A 14,234-nucleotide genomic window follows, 5' to 3' on the forward strand; every position below is an offset into this window, starting at 1 on the left:
CTGGCCTCCAAAATAGTCACAGCAGAGAAATCCAGTGGAACAGCTAGATGATCCTACGGGTTTTCACCAGCCTTGAGAGACACACCCGGGGGTGATGGTACAGCAGCCAAATCCAGCCTGAGTTTTTTTGGTCTTCTTGGTAGATGACGGACCCTCAGGATGGGACGATCCCACCCTTCATAAACAACTTAAGACATTGGTTCACTAGGCAAACAAGGAGGAGAGATGACTATGAAATATCTTAGGGAAAAACCCTTGACAAATCAGGCACAATGTGTAATAGTGAGAAGCACCCAAGCAAAACAAACACTGCTCATGATGGTCCTTATGGGGAATCCATCTCCCACACTGACATTTTCCCTTTCTGAATGGCATGTAACCTCACAACTAAAAGAAAAAGACAATATAAGAAGAAAGCCTCAATGGGGCACTTAAATGGCTTGTTAACCAGCAGAAATAAAGGAGCATTCAGAGTGACAACTGAAGGTGGTGTTTGGACTGACAGCAAAGAAGTTCCGAGGTAGGTACGCCCATACGTCACCTTTATACCCTATGCCCTAAGTGGGGAACATAACATGTGATGTACAACATCCTTTAGAAAACCTAAGGCTTTGGTACACTGGCCGAATGTTGGCTTACCCTTGGCAGGGGATTCCTTTAGTAAGGAATACTGCAACAGTAATATGGAAAGACATCTACATTGCTTGGTAAAGGTATGAATGTCCAACTTACAGCAGTAGAGGTGTCTGAAATAATACAGAAAAACACAAATAACAATGAATCTGGTGGAATGTGGCTTTACAGAACAAGAAAGAAGTCTGGCAGTAGAACACTGCTGGAATTTCAAGAAAAAGTATTGGTACTAACTTTCAAGAAGTCACAGCATTTTTTTTCTGTAGTAGGACATTTAGCAATTTTGCCAACTGCTGTATCAACAGATTGTTTTTTCCAACAGAGAGAAAAGTTGTTGAAAAATCAGGCCTGAATCAAATATGCCTGTGGCAGAATTGAGAGATAACAGTATGGAAATAATCATTCATAACTAAGATGGGCAGAACATACGGTCAAATAAGTCATGTTTGTTTTTGTTTTGTTTTTTGCCCCCTGAACTGGCACACCTGATTTGCCTGAGAACAATATTACTGAGTATAATCTGGAAATGAAACAGCTTGGAGATTTGAGAAACAAGAGAAAAAACATCTAGAGCTTGGAAACCTATATCTGCTCAGAAACAGCCTGTGTAGTATTTTGCATTACTATATCATTCAGCAACATTTACAAATGCTTTCTTCTTTTTGAAGAAAAAAAAGTTTACTTTTGCTTTAACAGATATGGCCCTGAATGGTTAACTGCTGACAAAAGTATACAGTTTAAGTTTACACAGCAAATGCTAGCAGTATTTGTGGTCAGAACCCAAGTAGAAGGCAATGAACACAGGACAGCTTTATCTTGTAAGATGCTCCCAACAGCCTAGCACTCTAAACTTAACTGATGTGTTACACAAACTGCTGATGAAAAAAAGACAGAAAACCAGTAAAAAAAGTGCACTTTACTCTTTGTGAACAGCATCGGTGAGTAGCATGGCAGTATTCGAGATAGCAAGCAAGAACTGAAGAAAGTGGTACTGGTGGCAGGGACTCTAGCTGCCCTTCAAATGATGTTCCTTCACTAATGCTGTCAATAAAAGTGAAGAAGTTAAGTGGGATCCAATGGCATCACAATGCATTAAAAGTTACTGTATACATATACCCATACACTTAACACTCATTTTCACAGTGATCACTATATAATTGCTAAGAAGCAATGCGCTTTATAACTTTAATACAGACTCAGACATATTGCTAGCTTTAGATATGTCTTTTGTAGGACTGATAAACTGGAGATATTTTTCATAATCCATTCCTTTCTATTACACACAAATATTGACTTATTAGAGGTAGGCGAATAACACAAGTCTTACCCTCAGGTCAATTACTCTGTTATCCAGTCGTGTGTCCTGGTTCACAGTAGCTCTTCCTTCCTACAACAAAAAGCAACATAGTTCTACATTACTACTCTTTCTGAATATACACAACAAGCAAAATGGTGGTAACTACTATCTGTCTTTAGAAAAACATGAACACAACCTTAGATTACAAGGTGTAATCCACAAGATGCATTATTGAATCTAAAGGTACAGCCTGGAGTTTTTTTCACCTACAAAAAAGTATACCTGTGCTACATTACTAGATCTGTGTTATGTGTTTTAAGGCTGGTATCCTATGTATGACTGGTTCAACTAGACAGCAGGATCTCAAAAATAATTAATAGGGAACTTTCCTGTTTAGCTCTCAGTCTAACAGAGGGTTATGCTGAACATCTACTCAATTTTATTATTATTTTTTTTTTGCTGGTGACCTACAGAAACTGATTAACAGAAATGGAAGGGCTCCTTAAAACAAGACAATGACAGGAGAAAAAGAAATATGAGGAAGAAACACTTAATAACTGACAGGTAAAGCAGCAATGTTAGCTAGCTTTAAAATTGAGTTTACCTGGACTAAATGTCAGAGTGATAAGGGTAAAAAATAAAAACCTTAGTACTTAAACTACCAAGGCCTTCTCAAAGATTTAAATTAACAGTGGCCTGTTTCCATATGTTAAAATCTAACTGCATACCAGAATAAGTGACAGTGGAACTTGGTTAACAATGCATCCAAAACTACACCCGTGAACAGAAAAAGGAAACAAGATGGTGGGAAAACAAGTATGTAAAAAACACAGCATATATGTTCTTAGTGTATTAGCAAACCTACAAGACAGCTCTTGTTGAGGACTCCCAAAAGTCAGGTACATCCTTTCTGTCAATCAGAATTTGGCAGCTCCCAGACTCAAGGACAGCCATGCACTCATGACATCTGTGACGACTGGGGAGAGATGGGCGAAGGCTGCCAGCCTAGTCAAATAGATTTTGATATATAATGCTGGCACTTGTAAATAAATGTAAAATACAGGCATGTTTCTTGACTGTAAAAGAATATTGTGAAATGTGGAACTGCAAAAAATGTAACAACATTGCACTCTACCAGCCCAGTGAAGCATGTTGTACCATTTCATGATTAGAATTTGGCTCCAGGGCGGCTGGATGAAGATTTCATGCCCATTGTTTTAAGGCTAAAGTTTATGACCAGAATTTAGATGTGCTCTAGTTTCTGCTAGAATGTATATGTGAAATGTCTTGTATTGTTGTAAGTTTCTGAGTAGGTGTTAGATTGCTAAATAATGCAGTTTCTGGCCTGAGACCTCAGACCAGGTGTTAAGATGATACACTTTGTTTGCCTGGGAAAACCTAAGTGTCATCAATGATGTAATTTGGGGAGGGACCCAGCAAACATGTTTGTTAGTAATGTTTAAATACTATTTCTCACAAGAGACTGGGAGCATTTTGATCTTGATATCCAACTCACCAGCACTCTGCCTTATGCTCACATGTAAGTTTTATCACTGTGACTTCTTGTAGGAATAGTTAAAGCTAGTAAAGATTAAGTATTTTTCTTTGAAATCAGACCTGTCCTACTGTATTATTTTAAGTTTCTGTGTGATCTCTGAACTCTTAGATATATCTGTGGTGTAGTAGTTTTGTCTTGTGTTTTACTTATTATTAAATAGCCTTAAAACCTTCTACCTATGGCTGATTTGTGTAGAAATAAGCTCTAGAGTACATTGCATATTTATACAGGTTACTGTAATAGGCTACTCTAAAGTAAGCCTTGACTGTTAGCCATACTACCATTGGATTATAATATTGCACATTAATTATTGGACACCCTTTTAAGGGCCTTTTAGTAGCTGACATTATTAACTGGGTGGTGGCAGTAATTACTACTATACAGTCTGGGTAAAGGGACACAGCTGGAGAACCTGTGTCAGCCTTTCCCAGGAGTGTCTGTGAAGTTGTATAAATACTTATCTCAAAGTGTGTGTGTGTGTGTGTGTGTGTGTGTGTGTGTGTGTGTGTGTGTGTGTGTGTGTGCGTGTTGTGTCAGCTACTTGGCAGGGACACAAAGCACTGGTTGGACAGAGAGGGTACTGAAGGTTCTAGCTTGCCCAGTTAGGCTGAGGCCTGGACCCTATAGCTGTGCCAGTGGGGAGTCTTACTAAGGACCTGGTGAGCAAGGGAGCAGCCAGCCCCAGACTGACTGTGATCTCTGTGTGCACTTAAGGGAAATTGCTCTTTACTGTGTGTATTAGTTATCATTTTCTCTTCTATGAGACGACCCTCCTGGTGTTAGTGGTGAGAATTGAGGCTCCTTGATTGCTGGGCGAGGGCACGGTCATCACAAGTGTTTGGCAGTGGTGGGATCTACTTCACATATTACTTGGCTTGTAGTGGTGTGGGTAGAGCGAATTCCTGTAGCTTATGTACAGTGATCTCTAAAAGTGTTTTGTACTCTAAACAGCCACGCAGTGTATCAGATCACAGTTGTTTTATTTCTTTTGTTAGCTTAGTGTTAGTCAGGGTGAGCAGACAGCATGTCAGCAGAAGAGTATGGAAATATGACAACGAGCCAGCTGGCAGAGATGTGCCAGACTAAGGGACTGGTGCATGGAAACCTGACTAAAGGAGACCTGATTGCAGCCTTGGTTACTGCTGCATCAGAAAACAGCAGCCTGGAGGACAATCAGACTAACAGTGGAGATACAATATCCTCGGAGAATGGACAGCTCAACCTTTCTGCAGTGGACTTAAAAATCCAGCTGGAGCTAAAGAGACTTGAGTTGGAGGCCAGGCGTATGGAACTAGAGGCAGCTGAGAAAATGAATGGCAGAGGAAGCATGAGAGGAAAATGCTGACTCTTCGCCAGTCATGGAGGTAATGGGGAAGGGAGTAACCGGACCCCAGAGGCACAAAAAGGCATTACATTTCTTCCACAGTTTAAAGAGGGGGATAATTTTGATAGCTTCATTCACATTTTTGAGCGGGTATGTAAACAGTATGAAGTTGACCAAGGGCTCTGGGTACGGTTCCTGACCCCCTTACTCCATGGTAAAGCTGTAACTTCTTTAGCAAAAATGCATGACACTGACTGTTTTGAATATACTGCTGTAAAAAGACATTTATTAGAATGTTTTAAGCTAACACCTGAAATGTATAAGAAAAAGTTTCGTGAGCACAGACGCAAGGCAGATGAAAATGTATGTGAATATGTTGCTGAACTGAGGTTTTATTTTCATAGCTGGGTGAGTGGATGTCAGGCCACCACCTTTGAAGGGCTGGCAGACCTTTTGGTAGGGGAACAAGCCCTTAGCACTTTGCCTGAGGACATGAGGATCTGGTTAGCTGATAAATAGTGTGCTAGCAAGTAGGGCAGCCCTGCACAGGAAAGGGAACCCCAGTACTGCTCATGGGTCTAAAGGAACCCATGGTGGGCAGCACAGACTGCCCCAACAGAATCTGCCAGTAGCAGGGGAAGCCACTAGTCCAGGTACATGTTCAGGACCTAGGGTGAAATGCTTTGAATGCAACCAGTGGGGCCATGTGGCATACAGGTGTCCACGGAGGCAAGGTGGGGAACCAAAGGTGAGGGAGCCAGTAAGTGGTAAAGACAAAATGCTAATAGCAGGTTGCCTTGAGACAACAATGGTATGGAACTACCATCATGTAGATGTCCTGAGAGGGAAGGATTTGGATGAGGCAGTACTATGTACTTAAGCAGTTACACGCAGTGTGGCTAGGAGACAAGTATGTGGGTCTGGTAGCCTGGGGGAGACCCAGACAGACTGCATACTTGCAGCCAGGACTGTTGAGGTGGTTACTTCAGGGAGAGAGCTACACTGAAGCAGTGAGACTGAATGTGAGCCACAGCTGCTTGTGGGTACTGATGTTCCCTTGGACAGGGTAACTGCAAAGGTAGAAGTGAGTAGTAGTACCCAGGCTGACAGTGAGGCACCGCTGTCAGAGGATGCCAGACTTCCTGTGGAAGGGGAGCTGGGAAGGGTTACAAGGAGAAACTTGAGACAGGCTCAGCTCTCAGACCCTACATTGCAAGGCCTGAGGCAGGTAGCTAGGGAGGCACCTGATTCTCAAGGGAAGGGGGGATCTGTATACTGGAACAAAGGGTTACTGTACAGAGAGTGGACCCCTGAGGGAGGGCTAGAAGGTGAGAGAGTACAGCAGTTGGTAGTGTCTAGAGCTTACTGTCTGCCGCTTCTAGCCATAGCCCATGATATTCCCTTTGCAGGTCATATGGGCATAAAACGTACAAAGAGGTGTATTATGCAAAACTTGTATTGGCCTGGGATTTCCAGAGATATAACAGGGTACTGCAGGACCTGTGAGCAGTGCCAAAAGGTAGGCAAGGAAGGGAGACAAGGTGGGAGCGCCTTTGATGCTTTTGCCTGTGATTGAGGAGCCATTTCAGAGGGTAGTATGAATATTGTGGGTCCTCTGAGTACCCCAAGTTCCATAGGGAAAAAGTATATCCTAGTGATTGCAGATTATGCTACACGATACCATTAGGCAGTGGCTTTGTCCTCCATTGAGGCAGAGAAGGTGGCAAATGCTTTGCTAGAGATTTTCAGCAGGGTAGGTTTCCCAAAGGAAATACTGTCTGACAGAGGTGCTAATTTTATGTCAGACCTGCTGGCTTGTCTGTGGAAATCCTGTGGGGTGAAGCACATGAAGACCACCCCCTACCATCCCCAGACTAATGGTCTTGTTGAGAGGTTAAACTCTACAATCAAGTCCATGCTACGGGCATTTGCAGATCAGTTTAAGAGGGAGTGAGACAAATATTTGCCCCATCTGTTGTTTGCTTACAGAGAGGTTCCCCAGGAATGCACAGGTTTCTCACCCTTTGAGTTACTGTATGGGCATAGGGTGAGGGGACCTCTAGATTAAATTCGAGATGAGTGGGAAGGTGAGTGTGAGTCTCACAAGGAGTCTGTTGTGGCATATGTCCTGAACCTCAGGACAAGGCCAACAACAGAAAAGGTGTGGTATGACAGGAATGCTTGAGCTAGAGAATATGCTGTAGGGCAGCAGGTGATGGTTCTCATTCCTGTCAGACATAACAAATTGCAAGCAGCTTGGGAGGGACCCTACAAGGTGGTAAGAAAGGTAAGTGATGTTAACTACATGGTGGAACTGCTAGGCAGAAGGCAGGGGCACAAACTGTACCATGTTAACATGACGAAACCTTACTATGATAGGGAAGCCTTTGTGCTGAGCATTTGCAGTGGATTGCAGGAGGAGTCTGTGGGAGATCTGGGGACTGATCTCCTTAGTGAGGCTCGGGCTGACACCTCGGTGGAAGGGTTAGCAATATCCCAGCAGCTATCTCCTACCCAGGTTCGAGAAATCCAAGCAGTGTTGCAGGAATTTGGAGACGTGTTCACTGGGAAACCAGGGAGCACCCACCTGGTGCAGCACCAGGTGGATACAGGACCCCAAAGGCCTATTAGGCAGGCACCTTATAGGGTGCCTGAGAGAGTCAAACAGACTCTGAGGGAGGAGGTACAGGAGATGTTGGAACTAGGGGTGATTCAAGAGTCCAACAGTCCCTGGGCCTCACCAGTGGTGTTGGTGCCAAAGAAGGATGACAGCACCAGGTTCCGTGTGGATTACAGGAAATTAAATAGTCACACAGAGGCAGATGCTTACCCCATGCCTAGGACAGATGAGGCCCTAGAGCAGCTAGGTGGGGCTATGTATCTTACAACCATTGATTTTACCAAGGGCTACTGGCAGGTGCCCTTGACTCCCAGTGCTAGAGAGAAGTCGGCCTTTGTGACTCCTTTTGGCTTGTAAGAGTTCACAAAGATGCCCCTTTGGGGTGAAGAATGCCCCAGTGACTTTCCAGAGGCTGGTAGATCATATTTTAGCAGGAGCAGGAGGGTTTGCCCTTGCTTACATGGATGATATTGCTATCTACAGCCATTCCTGGCAAAAGCACCTTCAGCATGTCAGGGAGGTGCTGGGTAAACTACAGAGGGCAGGGTTGACCATTAAGCCGAGCAAATGTCAGGTGGGTATGGCAGAGGTCTCCTACCTAGGACATACAGTGGGGAGTGGTAAGACAAGGCCAGAACCTGCCAAAGTGGAAGCTATTTGGGCATGGCCTGCACCTATTACCAAAAAGCAGGTGAGGGCATTCTTATGGACAGCAGGGTACTACAGAAAGTTTGTTCCTAATTATAGTACCATAGCTGCTCCCCTCAAGGAAGAACAGGCCAAGCATGTGAGGAGGCATTTCAGAAGCTTAAGGAAGCTTTGGGAGGGCTCCCTGTATTAGCCAGTCCAGACTACAGCAAAGAATTTGTTGTGCAGGTGGATGCTTCAAACTATGGGGTGGGGGCTGTACTTAGCCAGATTTCTTCAGAGGGAGAAGAGCACCCAGTGGTTTATCTCAGTCGTAGGCTCCAACCCAGGGAGGAATGCTATGCAGCGGTAGAAAAGGAATGTCTAGCCATAGTGTGGGCACTACAAAAACTTCAGTCTTATCTGTATGGAAGAAAATTCATTGTGATGACAGATCACAACCCTCTAACATGGTTAAACAGAGCCAGTCAGCAAAATGCCAAGTTGCCAAGATGGAGTCTGGGGTTGCAAGCATATACGACATGTCAGTGCAGCATCGCAGTGGGAGTAGTAATGCCAATGCAGATGGGCTCTCAAGACAGGGAATGGGGTGAGGTACACCCAGACAGACCTGACACTCTCAAGCGATGTTTCTCAAGGGGCACTTGAAAAACTTGGTTGAGTTCCCGGGGGGGGGGGGGGTGTGATGATTGGGGAGAGATGGGCGAAGGCTGCCAGCCTAGTCAAATAGATTTTGATATATAATTCTGGCATTTGTAAATAAATGTAAAATACAGGCATGTTTTCTTGACTGTAAAAGAATATTGTGAAATGTGGAACTGCAAAATATGTGACAACCGGCCCAATGAAACATGTTGTACCCTTTCATGATTAGAATTCGGCTCCAGGGTGGCTAGATGAAGATTTCATGCCCATTGTTTTAAAGCTAAAGTTTATGATCAGAATTTAGATGTGGAACTTGCTTTATTGCTATAGTTTCTGTTAGAATGTATACGTGAAATGCCTTGTATTGTTGTAAGTTTCTGAGTAGGTGTTAGATTGCTAAATAATGCCGTTTGTGGCTTGAGAACTCAAACCAGGTGTTAAGATGATGCAGTTTATTTGCTGGGAAAACCCAAGTGTCAAAAATGATGTAATTTGGGGAGGGACCCAGCAAACATGTTTGTTAGTAATGTTTAAATACTATTTCTCACAAGAGACTGGGAGCATTTTGAGCTTGATATCCAACTTACCAGCACTCTGCCTTATGTTCACATGTAAGTTTTAGCACTGCGATTTCTTGTAGGAATAGTTAAAGCTAGTAAAGATTAATTAAGTATTTTTCTTTGAAATCAGACCTGTCCTACTGTATTATTTTAAGTATCTGTGTCATCTCTGAACTCTTAGATATCTCTGTGGTATAGTAGTTTTGTCTTGTGTTTTAATTATTTATTATTAAATATTTTTAAAACCTTCTACCTGTGGCTGATTTGTGTAGAGGTAAGCTCTAGAGTACATTGCATATTTATAGAGGTTATTGTAATAGGCCACTCTAAAGTAAGCCTTGACTGTTAGCCATACCACCATTGGATTATAATATTGCACAGTAATTACTGGACACCTTTTAAGGGCCTTTTAGTAGCTGATATTAACTGGGTGGTGGCAGTAATTACTACTGTATAGTCTGGGTAAATGGGCACAGCTGGAGAATCTGTGTCAGCCTTTCCCAGGAGTGTATGTGAAGTTGTATAAATACTTATCTCAAAGGGTGTGTGTGTGTTGTGTCAGCTACTTGGCAGGGACACAAAGCACTGGTTGGACAGAGAGGGTACTGGAGGTTCTAGCTTGCCCAGTTAGGCTGAGACCTAGACCCTATAGCTGTGCCAGTGGGGAGTCTTATTGGGGACCTGGTGAGCAAGGGATCAGCCAGCCCCAGATGGACTGTGACCTCTGTGTACACTTAAGGGAAATTGTACTTTACTGTGTGTATTAGTTATCCTTTTCTCTTCTATGAGACAACCTCCCTGGTGAAAGTGGTGAGGATTGAGGCTCCTTGATTGCTGTGCCAGGCGGGCTCTTGACGTATGCTTCCTAGTTCACCTAGCAGTTAGCACAGCTTTCTACATGTCAAGAAGTTGCAGTGATGATATGGTAACCAACTGATGACAAGTGATACACTTACTCGTAGTTCCTCAGCTTAGAGAGAAAATCAGCACAATAGTCTGGAGAGGCCGCCCACTGGCAGTGTGATACCAGGATAGTATTCCTGATCCAACAAGTATTAAGTATCTGAACATCTAACAAGATGGAATCTCCCTGACTGTTTCATAGGCTGGACTCAGTCTTAAGTACTAAGTTACCAACATGGACAGACACAGTAGACTACATCAAGAACTCTGAGACTTGGAGCAGAGTCTTGCTAAGAGAGGTTCAGCTTCCAAAGTCGTGGTTAAGAGACTGATACTTGGAGAAAGCCATCAATGAAGGCCAAATAAGTGTAACACTGACATCTGCAAAAAGACATACTAAAGGTTCAGTGTGATGGGACACAGGCAGGGCACTAATCTGTGCCACTGGTTGGCAAACAGAGCTCTGGAACAGGCTCAGATTTCTGGTAGGGTTGTCTGCTTTGTGTCGGGGGTTGAATAAAATAAAATAGCTGGCAGCTAGCTCTCTTATGAAGGGGGAGGTGTGACTGTAGTAACTGCTGTCTGAGTGAGCTCTGGTGGAGATAAGAAGCATTGCAGGCTGCCTACATGGAGAAGTGGTAGGGCACTTTTTGACTCTGCATGCACGATGGCTACTGATGCTATGCCCTATACCACCACACTGAATCTTTCACTCCTTGGGATACTACTAAACAGTACTACAACATCAACTCCCTGAGTATTTGTGGGTCCCACCTAGTGATAGGGTTATGTCAGGGGTAGGCTTTGAACTGTAAATTGGCCAAGAAAAGAAAGGCAAACCAGGTTTTATATATATATATATATATATATATATATATATATATACACACACACACACACACATATATATATATATATATATATATATATATATATATATATGTACATACACACACATATATATATATTATATATACAGACGCACACACACACACACATATATATATATATATATATATATATATATATACATATACGCAAACATATACACATAGAATCTGTAAACATGGGATTATGGCAATCAAGCTTCCTAAAAGCCAGTATGATCTATGATGTCTGGTCAATATCGCAGCCCACTAAGCTCACGGAAGTCTTGGGCCAATTATGGAGAACATCCTGGATGTGGCTGTTAGCAGATGTGTAGGGCACTGTTTGTGAAGAACAAGGGTAGATGGCAAATAAAGTCACGATATGTTACTCTGATTGTAACAGACTGGCAAGGCTACAGCAGTGCTTCAGGAGTATTGGTTTAACTATCACTACAAAGTTAGTCAGGAGGCTTAATGTTAGTGTGTGCAGTTTTTCAAGGGTTTTACAGTTGTGTCCACACCTTGGGAAATAACAGATAAAATATCATGCCTTACAAAAATTCTGAACTTTGACATTTGTTTGGGATAAGCTACCAATAACTAGTAATGTGTACTGTAAGATGGGTACTGCTCTGCTCTTTACCACTTCTTTTTAGCATCCACAGTTATCTGTTTTTGAAGAGAGCATTTAAGGTTTTAATGGTGACTGAAATTTACATATGGAGTGGGATTCCAGAGCATGTTACAGGTCACTGTCCGTGTTCTGGAGCAATAAAAAGGGGTGACATAACAGTGTTCAGGTATGATACACATGTTAACTGTAACACCGACAATGCAGATATTTTACCTAATCCACTAATGCAATGCATGCTGGCTTTGCTTACATTATACTTATCTGTACACATAACAAGTGCATAAACATGATGTTCAGACAGAGTATTCTCTCTCTCTCTCCAAACACACATGCACATGTGGGTGTATATTTAACCACAGCCCACATACTATATTAGATATAAACCTACACTTTAAGTGTTATAATTCACACGCACATCACATATGAACACTGCTACTTCTCCCCTGAAACCTACACTTTAAGTGTTATAATTCACACGCACATCACATATGAACACTGCTACTTCTCCCCTGACAGGTAACTTCCCATCTTGTGTATAAATAATACAGACAGTTGTCCTTTAATTACTCAAAAACTTGCAACTACTGTAATGTGGGACTTTCTGAAATCTCATCCATAGTACAGTTAGTGAGGATGTTAAATAACAGCGAGGAGTCAATCCACACCCAAGGAGTATATATGAAATGACTGTATTCACAAGCAGCTGGGATTTTAGACATCAAAGTTAACAGGTTGAGTCCCAATTGATCTAAAATCATATACTACACAAACAAAAACATAACACACACCTCATATCTCTAAATACAGTTAACACTAAAACTAAAAAGCAGTGGGGAAAGGACAAATTCCCTCTCTTCATTTAACTGAAACCCCATTGCACAAATTTTGATGACCGATTATCCAATGAATCGAGTCATCTGATCATTACTTTAACAATCTGTGCAAGTAATGCCTCTAATGCATCCCAATCCAAGTTACATACACTGCATAATGGTTTTAATACAGACACCTAGAGAGGTATGGATGAGGGTCTAAGGTAATAGCTATCTGTTAGTGAGCAACAACAGGCATAAATGTACTTTTTTCTGTAATTAATAATTAGCAGAATTGCTGGCAAGCATGACTGTAAAAGCTAGATAAGTTATCTGCAAGGGGCTGCTTGACCAAACAATTTCATCATCTGCAGTAAAGGAGAACGTCAAGTGATTAGATAACACTGAAGACATTAACAATTACTGAAAACAGAAGAGATCCTAAAACAGACCTTTACGACATTCCTGCTGGAAGTTATAAGGTAATGAGATAGCGGACTGAAAAGTGACCTGAATGCAGCAGTGTTTCAACAGTATGATGATGATGCAGACATTAACAATTAATAAGATCAAAACAGGTCCTAAAATAGACCCTTATGATATTTCTGCTGGAAGTTATAAGGTGATGAGATAGCTGACTGAAAAGTGACTTGAATGCAGAGGTGATTCAAACAATCTGACAGCCATCTGAAAGTAATGGAATGTATACTACACTGCTGTAAAGTATGGGAAAAACATTTGCTTGAAACACCATCAAAAGCTTTTGTTAATTCTGTGAAACTGGCAACAATTAAATACCCTGTAGGTGGCACTTAGCTTGGTGTGCATTTTGGGGATGCAGACCACTGATAGTAGCCACTCTCTAGATCAGTTGTAGGAATTTTGCAGAAGAGCAGGCTAGCCTAAAATGGGGGGCCAAAGCAGGATATTGTATTACTGCCACACAACACCTGCTCTCCGCTTTCGGTCCTGCTTTAGTTGCCTTCTGTTTAGAGTCAGCTAGGAGTGGCCAATTATTTAGGCATCTGTCAGGGATGGTTCAAATTTTTTTCATTTAACACAACCATTCTGTGCCTACTCAGTGACAACCCATGGTTCAAGTGGGCAAAGGCGGTCACTTCCACAAAGGGTTGATGTCAGCAGTACAGCTCTACTCACCCACAGGAGGCACCCAGTCTCCACCAGGGAAATCAATACACATTCAGTGTAAGCCCTTCTCTCAAGGTGGGGAAGCCACTGTTCTTGATAAGTATATTTAAGGGAAAAATCAGAAAAAGAAGCCTCAACAAAGTCATAAACAATTCCATTCATTACATTTAATAATAATTGACTTTGTTCCAAGTAAGACTTTCCAGGTAAACAAATGTTAAATAAAATAAAATAAATAAAAATAAAGAATGTCATTTGGTCTTGATAAATGTGCAAAAGTAAACTTCAAAGCGGGAAAGCTGCAGCACCAAGAAAACATCAGTTTGGGAAAGGAATGTGATATAAAAAGAACTTGAAGGAGTTCATAAATATTTGGGAATTGATGAAAGATCAACAATAAAATATGAAGAAATGCAAATAAAACTTAGTAAGGAATATTTTAAAAGACTAAAATTAATGTTGAAAACAGCCCTGACATCTAGGAACAAAGTCCCAGCTATAAACCAATTTGCTCTTCTTGTTCTGACTTACAGTTTTAGGGTGACTGACTGGCCCCAAAAGGTGTTGGATAGGTTGGACAGG

General features: G+C 42.0%; 1 protein-coding gene across 1 annotated transcript in view; it reads right to left on the reverse strand.

Moving 5' to 3' along the window:
• DARS1 (aspartyl-tRNA synthetase 1) overlaps positions 1-14,234 on the reverse strand; it is a gene marked incomplete in the record, with an annotated part of 1,501,614 nt that overhangs the window by 571,907 nt on the left and 915,473 nt on the right. Inside the window, 1 exon segment of the mRNA XM_044074962.1 lies at positions 1,961-2,020. Within this exon segment, the coding sequence (XP_043930897.1) occupies positions 1,961-2,020 (60 nt within the window).

This window comes from Protopterus annectens, chromosome 6.part0, assembly GCF_019279795.1.
Source record: "Protopterus annectens isolate FY-2018-M chromosome 6.part0, PAN1.0, whole genome shotgun sequence".
Taxonomy (NCBI): Eukaryota; Metazoa; Chordata; order Ceratodontiformes; family Protopteridae; genus Protopterus; species Protopterus annectens.